General features: G+C 38.4%; 4 protein-coding genes across 14 annotated transcripts in view; 1 reads left to right on the top strand and 3 right to left on the bottom strand.

Annotated features, from left to right (window-relative positions):
- Nucleotides 1-14,532, top strand: part of LOC111076282 (trissin receptor) — a 53,187-nt gene that overhangs the window by 29,757 nt on the left and 8,898 nt on the right. For 5 of the 6 annotated variants that reach the window (XM_022370016.2, XM_022370015.2, XM_022370017.2 and 2 more), the window contains 2 exons: nucleotides 2,095-2,728; nucleotides 7,286-7,430. In XM_022370016.2, the coding sequence (XP_022225708.2) occupies nucleotides 2,107-2,728; nucleotides 7,286-7,430 (767 nt within the window). In that variant the 5' untranslated portion in view covers nucleotides 2,095-2,106. Of the gene's footprint in view, nucleotides 1-2,094; nucleotides 2,729-6,291; nucleotides 6,479-7,285; nucleotides 7,431-14,532 lie in introns of those variants that run through there. The other variant, XM_022370018.2, reaches the window with a different exon arrangement.
- Nucleotides 7,893-8,452, bottom strand: LOC111076288. Its single transcript, XM_022370028.2, has 3 exons — nucleotides 8,369-8,452; nucleotides 8,160-8,312; nucleotides 7,893-8,102 (listed from the first exon to the last, which is right to left on the bottom strand). Exons 1-3 carry the CDS (start codon nucleotides 8,397-8,399, stop codon nucleotides 8,035-8,037), a joined length of 252 nt encoding a protein of 83 aa, XP_022225720.1. The 5' UTR covers nucleotides 8,400-8,452; the 3' UTR covers nucleotides 7,893-8,034.
- Nucleotides 8,800-9,253, bottom strand: LOC121403758 (accessory gland protein Acp63F-like). Its single transcript, XM_022370027.2, has 3 exons — nucleotides 9,192-9,253; nucleotides 8,983-9,135; nucleotides 8,800-8,925 (listed from the first exon to the last, which is right to left on the bottom strand). The coding sequence occupies exons 1-3, from the start codon at nucleotides 9,220-9,222 to the stop codon at nucleotides 8,858-8,860; spliced, it is 252 nt and encodes an 83-aa protein (XP_022225719.2). The 5' UTR covers nucleotides 9,223-9,253; the 3' UTR covers nucleotides 8,800-8,857.
- On the bottom strand, nucleotides 9,591-13,245 carry LOC111076289 (accessory gland protein Acp63F-like). 6 transcript variants are annotated; one of them, XM_041592269.1, is made up of 4 exons: nucleotides 13,138-13,187; nucleotides 9,909-10,061; nucleotides 9,787-9,850; nucleotides 9,591-9,718 (listed from the first exon to the last, which is right to left on the bottom strand). In XM_041592269.1, exons 1-4 carry the CDS (start codon nucleotides 13,166-13,168, stop codon nucleotides 9,610-9,612), a joined length of 357 nt encoding a protein of 118 aa, XP_041448203.1. In that variant the 5' UTR covers nucleotides 13,169-13,187; the 3' UTR covers nucleotides 9,591-9,609. The 6 variants fall into 6 exon arrangements, with proteins under 6 accessions (XP_041448203.1, XP_041448202.1, XP_041448204.1 ...); XM_041592268.1 differs by lacking the exon at nucleotides 13,138-13,187 and adding an exon at nucleotides 12,290-12,342; XM_041592270.1 differs by lacking the exon at nucleotides 9,909-10,061 and adding an exon at nucleotides 12,932-13,081 and having other exon boundaries at nucleotides 9,595-9,718; nucleotides 13,138-13,245.

The raw sequence follows: 14,532 nt of genomic DNA, 5'->3' as shown, positions 1-14,532 counted from the left end.
GCCGACAAGGAGTTGCAAGATATCAATGAAGAAAATTTATCTCTCTCTCTCTGAACTTTTATGCCTCTGCCACTGACATACTGACAAGTGATTGAGTTTTTCTCAACCATTTTCCTCGCAATCTCAATTCTTTCGAACTTAATTCGTAGGCGCGGCACAGCTTTTAGTCGCTGGGCGGCCTCATTAATTATAATTTGAGGCAATTAAGTGCACCCTTTAATTACCGTTCCTGCAGTTTGACCCACATCGCGGCAACTTTTGCAACCTGTGCCTGCCTTGTGCCTCGCATCGACACTGCCACTGCCACTGCCTCTGCCTTTGTGCGCTGAAGGGTTTCTCTCGTTCCTCTTGTTCCTCTTTGTTTTGGCTTTCGGTGTTTGTTTCGTCCTGATTGCGGCTCTTAATGGCTCATTGAGTGAACTTTGACTGACGTTTATGTGGTTTTATTTGTTTGCTGTGCCATTGGTGTGTGGGGGGCGGCAGGGTTTCTTATTGGATAACAATTGCTGTGAAGCTACAGAATTTGTGTGTTCTGGTATGTGATGGACAATCTCTTTTAGAGACAAGCGGGAACATCCGATACTTTGATATAATAAACATTTATTTGATCATAGCATTTGCTCAAAATATGATAATTAATGCAAATAAATAGTTTAATTTATATTTGGAAACCCTTGTCGTATTTTACGAGTATTGCCTGCAAATGTAAGCCTTTCAGGGACACTCGAATATTAGCTGTGAGCAAACATCTATTTTTCCCATGTATTCCCAATAGCTTGTTAAATTGTCAGCACACTTTCCACTTCCAATTTATTCATCTCACAGTTTGGCGCATTTCCATGTGAATTGTTGGGGTGGTGGTGCTGCTGTTTCCCCCTGCCAGCTGCCATGAATAATATTTGCCAGCCACTAGCAACGCAGGAGTATGTGTTTCTGTGCAAACAGAATGTTTATAATATGGAAAGACATTCAAACGATTCAGCAGTGTTAATTACTTGATAGTCGTTTTGTTTTCATGTGTGTTCAGTGCGAGTTTCTATTAATTAGAGCACGTACCGAACATACACACAGAGAGTAGAGAGTACAGAGTAGAGCAGGGCAATAATCAAAGCGACATTTTGAAGAGTGGCAGAATGTGAGGAGGAGAGGTCCTGCCACTGCACTCGCGTAATTAGCAACAAAATGTAGCAGTGCATGGGAAAAATATATTCTAAACTAACAAAAAAAAAAGGAAGAGAGAGAAACGAGACCGAAGAGTAACGGAGAATGCGCGTGGCCAAATGGCAAATCATAATTTCCTTTTTAGACACGTTGCGTGTGTGTGTGTGTGTTTGTCTGTCGACAAATGTTTTAATTAAGCTCATTATTAAAGCTTAATTAAAAAGTTGTCTACTCTCAGACACAGACACAAACAGTCGTATGTACCATTGCCATCCCAGACAGTGAGAGTGGGAGGCAGCAGCAGCAGAAACGGAGCTACAGTCACACAGAGAGAGAAAGAGAGAGAGAGAGGCACACAGTCTCGGTACAAATGTGGCAAATGGTACAAAAATCAGTTGACAGGCCATGTTTAATTGCCCCTCGAGTGTCTACACATTGACTGGGTGGGCGTGGGTGGGTGCGTGATGTGAGTGTGAGTGTGAGACATACAGAGGAGAGAGACGTGACTTTGCAGTTAATGAAGTGAAGCTGTCACTGCGTTGCCCATAAGGTCAAAGGTCCTCGCCACTCCAAGACCACGTAAACACCATAATAATTAGTAGAACATTAAAACTAAACACAAGTTAGATCAGCAGTGGGGAAAAACACACACGACAGAAATAGCCATTAAAAGATGAAGCTTTACAACTATTTTGAGAAAAAGTTGTAAAGTTAATCGTTGGCGGAAACAAACTAACAAACTCTTAATCTTATTCTCTATATACATATATATATAATCGATCGTGGCAGCTACAGCCACTTGTTAAGCACATTTCATGGCTTCTCTGTTAATGGTCTTTATTAATTTGTTTGCTCCGAAACTCAGAATTAGAGCCAATCAAGCTTCCATTGCATCGAACCAACTGACAATGGACTTGTTCTTTATCCTTGCAGCTGGAGCCCATTATGAGCGGAGTGCACACACTGTTGCTGGATGGGGCACAGGATGGGGCGGTGGAACAACATAAACAGCGACGACAAAGTGGCCGGACAAACATATCAGCAGCTTACGATAATAATGCTGACAGCATTGGGGAGCAGGAGCAGGAGCAGGAGGAGCATAATCAAACGAGGAGCAGTAGCAAGAGCTCAGCAGCGAGTTATAGCATTTCCGCTGGACGAGAATGGAAACAGAACCCGGAACTGAAGCGACACAACAACAACAACAACAACAAGCTCCGTCTGACCAGCAGCAGTCTGCCCCGCTCATTTCCGTGGCTACTGATGGTGCTGCTGCTGCTGTTCTGGCAGGCGATTGCCACCCTGGCATCGTCTGCAAATGACTCGACGAGCAGTACGGCCATGTCGTTCCATGGCAATGGCACCGATTATGCCCTGCTCTTTGGTGACACAACAACGGCTCTGGCGCCGGCCCAGACCCCAGTACGCGGCGGTGCTGGTTCGGCCATCGACGTAATCGAGGATGAGGAGGATGCCGCCAATGCCAGTGAATATATCTTTGATCGCACCGATGTGCGCATCATATTCATCAGCCTCTACACCATTGTCTTTTGCTGCTGCTTTTTCGGTGAGTACGAAATTAAGCCACGGAATGGGAAGTACAAGCATAAACAAGTCTCATTGTAATCGCTGACCAGGCAGCAGCTACGAGTATTTGTTACCCTCTTGAGTGCAGGTCATTCGGCACGTCTATATCTAGGCTTCTCTTTTTGATTTGTTTCTCAAATCTCTGGGTGACTTTTTATATTCATTCATTGGCTGCGGCCTCTGCCGCTCGTGTCCGGAACAAAACACGAATGAAAGTAAAGGCAGGCAAAGTGCCTGCCACAACAAGCCGTTTTGTGGTGTCCCATTGGCAGCATCCCCAGACCCTGCACCGTTCCGGGTGCGTGCTAATGTCCATTGAGACCCGTTGTATGTATTACGGACGGCGCCGCAGTGAATTTACTGCTGACTAGCCAATTACTCAATGCCCAGCGCTTGGTTGTGCCTTTTTGTAGGGTTCTTTTCCGGTTGGAGTTTGGCCTTTTTGTGGCTTTTTTGGTAGCTTAAAGATGTCTGTTTTGTAGGAGAAGTTTGCTTGTGCAGAAGTGAGATTTAAGGGTATGTTTTAGTCGAATTACCAGAGTACACACAGACAGCTCTAACACGAGATGGCAAATAAAAACGCCAGCAAATAAGCTGAATAAATGATTCACCTGGTGTTGGCATAGTGGGGGGTGTAAAAATGTAAACAACACTTGTATGTTTGGAGATTTTTGTGGGTTTTGTCATCCGAAATTAATGTACCATTGACCTTGACCATTTGCACATTGCGCATACGCCGCATAGGCCGCAACTGCCGCGTGGGACTCATTGAAAGGAATACTTACAAGCACTTAATTGATGGCACTCATTAATGAATTAGTTATGTGTGTCTTTGCGATGCTTAATTGCACAATCATAAATATCGAATGTGCCCTTAATGTCACATCTGAATGCTGATATCAATTACAATGTTGCTGCTGCTGTATCCGGGGGGCAGCCATTTTTCGGGACTTTGTTTACCGCACACAACACAACAGTCGCACACTGAATGACGGAGTTAACATGTGTATTCGCCATGCCAAATGGCGACAAATGGGCGTCCATTAGACACAGACATGATGGGCGTGGCTTAAAGAGGATTGCAGAGACAATTGCAAAATGTAAGCAACTTATTTGCAGCCACGACATGAAGAGGAACATGGAGAGAGAACAGGGGACAGGGGACAGGGCCCAGGACATTTACAACACTCAGCCATAAAATTTGCATGTTGCAGTCACGTTCCAAGTTCCTGTTTGCTGGTTGTTGCTTTATCCAGAACGCTTAAAGTGCAAGGGTCTATACAATTCGGGAACATGTTTGTTGCAGGTTATTTATTTATTATTAATTTTTAATATTAGTTATTTGAGGTTTTTTATATTTATTTATTTATGTTTTGTATTTAATCGGAGACCATAAGAGTTGGAGATCCCTTTGGTGTTTTTTTGTGTATAGAAATATTTTACCGATCCAACAAAATTCGACGAATGACCTCTAATGTCCGCATAACAATTAAAGAGTTTTTTGTGCTTAAATAATTTCTGTCAATTAATTGCGAATGCTAGTTTTTAGAAAGTTCCCAAACAACAGAGTTAGGGTATCCTATAGTCGTAATGCTGGACTAGTTTAGTCTACAAAATTTTTGGTTTGATGTTGCTGGCTCCTGTGACAAGTCACTTTATTGCCCTTTTAGCAGCTTGTCTGTGTGTGTGTGTGTGTGTGTTTGTGGGGTACGAGTACTCGTCCTTTAATTGCTGCTCCCCTGGGCCTCATTTAGGGCTAACCCTGCGGACATTCATCACCTAAAACCTGAATTGGATGCTTAATTTTACGGTCCAGTGTTTAACTGGCAGCTGGTGGCAAACAGTCAGAAATACAAGTCAAAGTCGGAGCACTTGAAGTTTCTTTTTCTGACAAAAAATATTGTTATTATTTTAACAATCATTTGGGCTTTGAAAATGAGCACAAACGTCCCCTCCCAGCCGCTGTTTCCTTCAATTGAAACAAATTTAATAACACCAACTACAAAAATAAAAATATGAAAGAGACGAGGGAAACTTTCGTCCAACATATTGTATCGTATGTAACACAAGCAGCAACACAGCCCGCCCAGCCCTAGCCCCAGCCCCAGCCCCTGCAGCAGCCTCTGTCGCAGTACCCAGCCAGCTCGCTGGAAAGTCCCCTCCTTGATCCTTGATATCGTATTTCATGGCACGCCTTGAAGTGTTGCACGTTTTCGGTATTTTTTGGCACATCTCGCTGGCGTTTTTGTTTCGGGTTTGGTTCTTTTACCCCCCAGTGCCCCGCCACTCGGCCTATCGAGAGTAATTAAAAAAGTTTCACTCGACATTTGTTTGTCATGTGAGGCTGCTGCCCAGAATAAAATGCTGCTGCTGGCCAATTGCTTGAAAATTTCCACTACAACTACAATATCATATGTCATTTGGCCCCTGGAGGGAATGTGGATTGAGTTTTCATTTGATACTCTTGTCAGGGCTATAAATAAAAACAAAAATGGTTCTTCCTAAGAGTTTAATCACTTAACAGTTGTTGGGGGATAAATAAATAACAAATAATAAAATTTACTGTCTTTAGTTCAACGATTTTTGACACATATCTACGATTAATAGTTGTAGATCTTTCTTCTCTGGGCATGAACCAGAGGCAGATATAGAAAATATACTCTAAAGCTCAATACATATTAAAACCTTTTAGAAACATTTTGAAACGCACCTGGCAATTGTTTAATTGCTTTCTTCTCGATTTATTAATCGAGTTTGCAGTCGTTAAAAACTTCAAATGGCATTCAATATGTGACGCACATATGGACGAAAGAATTCTTGGGCAAGTTTGCTTAGCCTTGACCTCCCATAGGATAATAGCTTAATGGAGTCCCAAATCAGTGTAGTAACCTTTCCCAATCGATGCTCTATAACATACCAACTATGAGTAGAACATTGAATATTCTCATGATGATGCAAAGTGCTCGAGAAATATTAAAAGCTTAAATCTTTCAAGGGGCAATAAGTTGGATTATTGATTTTATTAATTTTCTAAACAAATTATAGCTGCAAAAGTATAATTTTTTATGTACTATTATCGATTTTAATATGGTTAGTCCGCATCAGTTAAGGTTTCGCTAAGATTGTGCAAATATTTGAAATTTCTGTGGCTTTAATGCATTTCTGTATTTTGTTAGATTTATTTATTTATTTGATCTTTATCCAAGTGCTACACGATTTACGGCACAAGTCACAGAAATCAGCAAAAAGATTTAGTTTGCAACTGATCCTAAATATATGGAGGAGAGCAATATGCTGCCCGCAAAAATGTCAACAAACAGCATATGGGATGAGAGTTCACTGGTTGCAGGCTACAGCGTCTGTGTTTGTGTGTCCTAATTTGAAAAAATTTATTTTGCATGCCAATATTTTTTGGTTGTGCTGCTGCTGCTGCTGCAGCTAGTGCTTCTTGCATGCATAATGAGATTTAAAACCGAGAATAGGTGAGGCAGAAAGTGCATTTTATATTTATGCAAATTATATTGTAGCAGTAATAAACGAGCAAGCAGCCAAACCAGAGACACGAATTGAGCTTTAAAGTGCTCCCACAGTAAACCGCAGAGCAGCCACCATTATTGGCTCACAGCTGCATGCACAAATGCATTATATATTTTGGCTTGATTGCCATTTGGTTTGCGGTTACTCAGCTCATGGGTATTGAGGTTTTCATTGACATATGCCTTGCCCTCAGGTAGGTGCTGAAATTAGTCGGGTAATGCAACTAATTTGCGTAAATTCTATTCGCAAATTGATAGGTTAACTTTTAAGCCATTGTACTATACAGGGAGTTGCTGGCTTTTATTTGTTTTATAAGGTAAAATCCCTAATTTCAGCACTGAGCCCTCCCCAAAGCCAACAACTTTTCCAAAACTTCTCTTAGTTATTTAAAGTTGTCAGCTACGCACTTACATTCAGTCTGGACAAGTCCTTATTTAATTATGGCCAAAGCTGAAACGAATTTAGATAGATGCCCGGACATGTAGTGAAACCCCTAATTAAAATAAACTTTCAACGCTACATTAAACCTAAACCCAACGCCAGCGCCAGGGGAATATGCGACAGCAGCTACGGCAAATTGTCACAGACGGGTCGGAAGGGGGGGGTTGAGAGTGTAGTGTCATGCAAAGCGCACACTGAGTGCAAAAAGTTATTGCTCCCAGTGCAGTGTGCGACGGCGGCAGTTGAGAAAAGTTTAGGCACCCCCAAACCCCCCAGACCCAAGGACTTATGTCGCCATTTGGCTGCCAGCGGGCATGTCACTTGCACAAATATTTTTGTTAACATTTTTAATATCTCCCAGTTGGTTTTTCTTTCGCTGGGCTTTGGTCTTTGGACTTGTGGCGCTGACAAGCGCCAGGCTAAAGAATAAAGACGAAATTCCGATTTCTTATTTTATTTTATTTTATTTTTATTTTCATTTCCTCCAGCAACTGTCAACTTATTATCGTTCTATTTGATTATTTTTGTGTGTGTCTGTTTTTTTTGTGTATCTTTCTAGGCAATCTACTGGTGATTTTGGTGGTCACCCTGTCGCGACGTCTGCGCTCCATTACCAACTTCTTTTTGGCCAATCTGGCATTCGCAGACTTCTGTGTGGGCCTGTTCTGCGTGATGCAGAATCTCTCCATCTATCTCATTGAGAGGTGAGTGGCGTTTAATTTTATAGTTTTTACAATTTTCTGTAGAGTATTTCAAGCAGGATGAGAATGATAGTTTCTCCCGTTGTAGAAGACTGGCAACTCTTTAGTAACCTTTTGAATTTCATACTGTTATTGCGTAATTTTATATTTCCTGTTAGGGTATTCTGTAGTTTCCCCTATTCAACTCGTTGGTTTGTTCTGCAATTTATTATTCAGTGGCTGGCGCTGTCTGACGTATGTAGCTGTCGGGGTATTGTGGCGAGGCGCCTGAAAGTATGCGACACACAAGTTTTAACTCTCAACTGTGAAACATTTTAACAGTCACCACTCACACACACACACACACACACACACACACACACACGAAAGCAGAAACAAATATGCAACACAAAACAAACAGGCAACACTTTCGTTACGTGTGTACTTTTTCCCTTTTGACCATTTCGCCGCATGCCTCACCCCTCATTCTCTGTATGACCATGATTATTTGCATTGCTTTTCTTACACTCACATCCTGCCACGTATGGCACAAACAAAATGCACAACCGTAACGTACACGAAAAAAATGTCCGCTTTAAGATCAAATCATCAGAATTTCCCTCAGCACTCACACCTCTGTGCGTTCACAGAGTGGAATAGTCTCTGGACAGCTTCCGGGTTCCATTGATTTAAATGCTGTGGTATTAAGAATTCTATTAGTGTTATGCAATCTATTGAAAGTTTTCAACTTACGTGGCTTATTTGCCTTAACCCTTATTTTTTCTTGGCCCTCCAAAAAGCATTTGTTTCCTGCATTAACTACGCAACCTTCAGCAAACCCACAATAGGGTTCATATATCCGGTGGCATGCTCCAGCAGGAAGTTGGGCCTGTATTTTGATGACGGCTTTATAAAAGATACAATAATTAAATAAACTGCTCAATCGATGCTCTTCCACTCACCAATCAGGAGTAAAAAAATTACGACCTTCATGATGGAGCAAAGTACTCGATTGAAAAGTAAAAATGCCAACAGTAACACTGCGCTATTTATATAGATCTCTGATGTTGGAACTGATAATCAAATTATAGCTGGAAAATTATTATTTTATATGCCTTTAAATCGATTCATTTCCACGGCTCCCTTTAACCTTCGTCTGACCTTTTACTATATTTCTGTTGTCTAAGAACCAATTGGTAAATCAATTTTATATCTATGTAATCAACACATTAGCATAAATTAAAGAACTTTACTGCTTTCTACCACAACATATAGAAACCTTTTGTATATGCTAAAATGTATGTTATTTTAATTACTTTTGAAATATGGATTTTGTCCAGAAAAAGTGGTCAAAGTTCCCATTGTGGTGTGGAACAGACAAAATGCACAGACGTAACAAATCATCAGAGTTTTTATTAAATTTCTTTCTCTGTGGACTCGCATCTCAGCACTTACAAAATTGTGTGTTCACAGCTTGGGATATTCCCTGGACATCTTCCGGGTTCCATTTTTATAAATGCTGTGGTATTAAGATTTCTATTAGTGTTATGCAATCTATTGAAAGTTTTCAACTTACGTGGCTTATTTGCCTTAACCCTTATTTTTTCTTGGCCCTCCAAATGGCATTTGTTTCCTGCATTAACTACGCAACCTTCAGCAAACCCACAATAGGGTGAATAATTCAGGTGGCACGCTCCAGCAGGAAGTTGGGCCTGTATTTTGATGACGGCTTTATAAAAGATACAATAATTAAATAAACTGCTCAATTGATGCTCTTCCACTCACCAATCAGGAGTAAAAAAATTACGACCTTCATGATGGAGCAAAGTACTCGATTGAAAAGTAAAAATGCCAACAGTAACACTGCGCTATTTAGATAGATTTCTGATGTTGGAACTGGTAATCAAATTATAGCTGGAAAATTATTATTTTATATGCCTTTAAATCGATTCATTTCCACGGCTCCCTTTAACCTTCATCTGACCTTTAACTATATGTCTGTTGTCTAGAAACCAATTGGTAAATCAATTTTAAATCTATGTAATTAACACCTTAGCATAAATCCGCGCGACATCCGCCCCGCGCGCGCCCGGGCGGGGCGGGCCCGCGGGGCCCGCCGCGCGAGCGCTAGCCATTAAATTACTTTACTGCTTCCTACCATAACATATAGAAACCTTTTGTATATGCTAAAATGTATGTTATTTTAGCTACTTTTGAAATATGGATTTTGTCCAGAAAAAGTGGTCAAAGTTCCCATTGTGGTGTGGAACAGACAAAATGCAAAAACGTAACGTGCACGAAAAGAATGTCCGCTTTAAGATCAAATCATCAGAGTTTTCATTAAATTTCTTTCTCTGTGGACTCGCATCTCAGCACTTACAATATTATGTATTCACAGAGTGGGATATCCTCTGGACATCTTCCGGGTTCCATTTTTATAAATGCTGTGGTATTAAGAATTTCTATTAGTGTTATGCAATCTATTGAAAGTTTTCAACTTACGTGGCTTATTTGCCTTAACCCTTATTTTTTCTTGGCCCTCCAAATGGCATTTGTTTCCTGCATTAACTACGCAACCTTCAGCAAACCCACAATAGGGTGCATAATACAAGAAGCATGCTTCAGCAGGAAGTCGGGCCTGTATTTTGATGACGGCTTTATAAAAGATACAATAATTAAATAAACTGCTCAATCGATGCTCTTCCACTCACCAATCAGGAGTAAAAAAATTAAGACCCTCATGATGGAGCAAAGTACTCGATGGAAAAGTTAAAATGCCAACAGTAACACTGCGCTATTTATATAGATTTCTGATGTTGGAACTGGTAATCAAATTATAGCTGGAAAATTATTATTTTATATGCCTTTAAATCGATTCATTTCCACGGCTCCCTTTAACCTTCGTCTGACCTTTAACTATATTTCTGTTGTCTAAGAACCAATTGGTAAATCAATTTTATATCTATGTAATCAACACCTTAGCTTAAATTAAATTACTTTATTGCTTTCTACCACAACATATAGAAACCTTTTTGTATATGCTAAAATGTATGTGCCATATCTACATATTATGTATATTTTGACTATATTTATGCAGTCTTCTGCTCCTTAACCGTGTGAAAAAAGATTTCATTTCATTTTTTTTTTATGGTTTAAAATGCAAATATATTTGAACTTTGACCATGTTTTGTGGCACTATTTAATAACTTCCAAAGGAAACAATATTTTTTGCTTTTCTTTTTATTTATTTTAAAACAGCAGGATGAAGGTATTTTAAAAAAATTTAGCATGGCAATTCAAAATTAAAAAAAAAAATAATAATAATAATTTGGGAATTTGTTGAGAACATGTGCTTCAATTAGGCGTTGTTTAAAGTATTGTTAATAACACTACTCCACAAAATTGAACTTTTCATTTAGGCTGTGAACCAAAATGACTTTTTCTGATAGACTTCGGGATTTAAAAATTGTTGTAGTACTTTATTTTCTTTTTTATGGTGTCATTTTTTTAAAGAATTTTTAAAATCTGGTATATTTTTCATGGTTTTTTCAGAGGCAGTGCTTCTATTTTTTACATAACGTAAAAATCTTATATCTGGTTGCATAGAAAAAAAATTGATCCATAGATTTTAATGAACAATACCTTAAACGACGCCTAATTAATGCGTCTATCTAAAACTAAAAATGTTGGCCAAGAACTATTTTGAAATTTGAATTTGAAAGTTTAATATCTTCCAGGCATTAAGCTGCAGATACAAAGAGTCTGGGTCGGATTTATAGCTGCACTTGTCAGCTTTTCAGGACCGCAAAGTTCTATGCAACCAGATATATTGTTGAGCTACTGAGCTTCTTCAGTATTGCGATATTATTAAAAAGGCGATGATTGTTCAATATATATATTCACAGTTTATTGTGGTGAAGTAAATAAGCGATACAGAGTCGAAAGGATAGTTAGCTGAGCGAGAGAGCGACAGATCGAGAGAGTGATAGCGAAAGGCGATAGAAAGAAAGGTGTGAGTTGAAGACGCGAGAGAACGGCTGCATCGGCTGCTGCCGTGCGGGAGCATGAATATGTACATATGTATGTAGATGACAAAGTTAAGCAGTGGACAGTAAAAATGCTGAACAATAATAGATATTTACTCTACGGCTGCACCACTGACTATGATCTACTGAATATTTGGCTGCGTAACCAAACACTTAAGTAATGTGAAAAATAGAAGCACTACCTCTGAAAAAAAACAGTAAAAAAATAGCAGATTTTAAAAAATTATTTTAAAAAAACTACGCCATAAAAAAAACCATAATTCGTTAAAAATTTGTAAACGCCGAAATCTATAAGAAAAAGTAATTTTGGGCCACAGCCTAATTCTCATGTTGCCTAGTGTAATCTATGGAAAAACGACTGAGCTAAAATTGGTTGACCAATTTTTTTTGCGTAACATTAAACAAGCGGAACAAGCAAAATGCACAAACGTAACGTACACGAAAAGAATGTCTGCTTTAAGATCAAATCATCAGAGTTTTTATTAAATTTCTTTCTCTGTGGACTCGCATCTCAGCACTTACAAAATTGTGTGTTCACAGCTTGGGATATTCTCTGGACATCTTCCGGGTTCCATTTTTATAAATGCTGTGGTATTAAGAATTCTATTAGTGTTATGCAATCTATTGAAAGTTTTCAACTTACGTGGCTTATTTGCCTTAACCCTTATTTTTTCTTGGGCCTCCAAATGGCATTTGTTTCCGGCATTAAATACGCAACCTTCAGCAAACCCACAATAGGGTGCATAATTCAAGAAGCAAGAAGCTTCTATTTTGATGACGGCTTTATAAAAGATACAATAAATCAATAAACTGCTCAATTGATGCTCTTCTACTCACCAATCAGGAGTAAAAAAATTAAGACCCTCATGATGGAGCAAAGTACTCGATGGAAAAGTTAAAATGCCAACAGTAACACTGCGCTATTTATATAGATTTCTGATGTTGGAACTGGTAATCAAATTATAGCTGGAAAATTATTATTTTATATGCCTTTAAATCGATTCATTTCCACGGCTCCCTTTAACCTTCGTCTGACCTTTAACTATATTTCTGTTGTCTAAGAACCAATTGGTAAATCAATTTTAAATCTATGTAATTAACACCTTAGCATAAATTAAATTACTTTACTGCTTCCTACCACAACATATAGAAACCTTTTTGTATATGCTACAAATATGATATTTTAATTACTTTTGTAAAATGGATTTTGCCCAGAAAAAGTGGTCAAAGTTCCCATTGTGGTGTGGAACAGACAAAATGCACAGACGTAACGTGCACGAAAAGAATGTCCGCTTTAAGATCAAATCATCAGAGTTTTTATTAAATTTCTTTCTCTGTGGACGTATCTCAGCACTTAGATTTCTGTGCGTTCACAGAGTCGAATATTCTCTGGACATCTTCCGGGTTCCATTTTTATAAATGCTGTGGTATTAAGAATTCTATTAGTGTTATGCAATCTATTGAGAGTTTTCAACTTACGTGGCTTATTTGCCTTAACCCTTATTTTTTCTTGGCCCTCCAAAAAGCATTTGTTTCCTGCATTAACTACGCAACCTTCAGCAAACCCACAATAGGGTGAATAATCGAAGTGGCATGCTCCAGTAGGTTGGGCTTCTATTTTGATGACGCCTTTATAAAAGATACAATAATTAAATAAACTGCTCAATTGATGCTCTTCCACTCACCAATCAGGAGTAAAAAAATTACGACCTTCATGATGGAGCAAAGTACTCGATTGAAAAGTAAAAATGCCAACAGTAACACTGCGCTATTTATATATATTTCTGATGTTGGGACTGGTAATCAAATTATAGCTGGAAAATTAGTATTTTGTATGCCTTTAAATCGTTTCATTTCCACGCCTCCCTTTAACCTTCGTCTGACCTTTAACTATATTTCTGTATAAATCTAAGTAATCAACACATTGGCATAAATTAGAGAACTTTGCTGCTTTCTACTACAACATATTGATACATTTTCGTATATAATCATATAAATATGTATAAATACTGTATTAATGTAGTCTTTTGATACTTTCCCTTGTGAAAATAGATTTTATTTCCTTGCTTTCATGCTCAGTTTCATTCATTTGGGTTTTTAGTTTCTTTTTGGTTGAATATATGTACATTTCACGGTCACTTGGCTGCTGCCAGGCAAACAAACACAAAAAGCCAACACAAGTCAAGCCGAAAAAAATGAATGCCAATTATTCTGAACACAATTCTCATTTGCATTGCAGTTCGAGTGGAAATTTGTGGAAATGTTTGCCTTTAATTGTTGTTTTGGCCTATAAAATAAACATTAGTTGGAAATAATCTTGTAATGAGAAAATATGAGTAATAAAGTAATATATTTGCTGCGAAGTCTATTTGGCATTTTAATAATTAATTGCATACATACATATATGTATGTATACATACATATAGGGTGTGTAAGCTGCGAGTTCCTCTGATCGATGGCGAATTGAACTTTCATTGAGAATTTCTAAAATGAAATTTTTCTTCTGCGAATTGGAACAATATTCCCCGATACTTCCAGTTTGAGTTTTGATACACCCTTTATTCAAAATGCATCCAAGGCATTCCATTCCATTTCATTCCAAATATTAATAATAAATTAAATGTTTTTGTGGTCTGCCGATTCTGAATGCGCCGATTTGCATTCATAAAAATGGCCAATAAAATTATTTATTAAATGCATATTTTGCTCATCTATACTGAATCTATTTCTGAATATATTTTCATATTTTCAATTTAATATTTCTCTCTGTGTGACATCGTTAAGAGCTTTTCGTGATTCCGAGAAACTCGTGAGTGTCCCCCCACACACACAATTATCATATTAAAAGCCTAAATTATGGAGCTGACCAATATGTGTTTGGCATAATTTCATCAAAATTATGCGCACAAGTTCATGACGACCACAACAGTAAAAAAAAAAAAAATAAAAAAAAAAATAACCATATGCAAAGTGAAGAAGATTAGGGCAAAAATTATGTAAATATATAAAGATTGTCTAGTCTGTAAAGTTATGTGCCAGTTATGTGTACATACCCATAACCATACCCTTCATACCCTCTG

Source organism: Drosophila obscura, unplaced genomic scaffold (genome assembly GCF_018151105.1).
Source record: "Drosophila obscura isolate BZ-5 IFL unplaced genomic scaffold, ASM1815110v1 contig_179, whole genome shotgun sequence".
Classification (NCBI taxonomy): Eukaryota; Metazoa; Arthropoda; class Insecta; order Diptera; family Drosophilidae; genus Drosophila; species Drosophila obscura.
The sequence above is the reverse complement of the archived record's forward strand: the minus strand, read 5'-3'. Positions and strand labels throughout refer to the sequence as shown.

Bases quoted from the DNA above. Each gene is read 5' to 3' on its own strand.
- LOC121403758 (XM_022370027.2), bottom strand. From the start codon at position 9,222: ATGAAGGTCGTAATTTTTTTACTCCTGATTG. The intron at 9,136-9,191 runs GTGAGTGGAAGA...TCTTTTATAAAG, and splicing joins AATTTTTTTACTCCTGATTG to CCGTCATCAAAATACAGGCC. The intron at 8,926-8,982 runs GTAAGTTGAAAA...TTAATACCACAG, and splicing joins GGTTAAGGCAAATAAGCCAC to CATTTATAAAAATGGAACCC.
- LOC111076288 (XM_022370028.2), bottom strand. From the start codon at position 8,399: ATGAAGGTCGTAATTTTTTTACTCCTGATTG. The intron at 8,313-8,368 runs GTGAGTGGAAGA...TCTTTTATAAAG, and splicing joins AATTTTTTTACTCCTGATTG to CCGTCATCAAAATACAGGCC. The intron at 8,103-8,159 runs GTAAGTTGAAAA...TTAATACCACAG, and splicing joins GGTTAAGGCAAATAAGCCAC to CATTTAAATCAATGGAACCC.
- LOC111076289 (XM_041592269.1), bottom strand. From the start codon at position 13,168: ATGAAGGTCGTAATTTTTTTACTCCTGATTG. The intron at 10,062-13,137 runs GTGAGTGGAAGA...TCTTTTATAAAG, and splicing joins AATTTTTTTACTCCTGATTG to CCGTCATCAAAATACAGGCC. The intron at 9,851-9,908 runs GTAAGTTGAAAA...TTAATACCACAG, and splicing joins GGTTAAGGCAAATAAGCCAC to CATTTATAAAAATGGAACCC.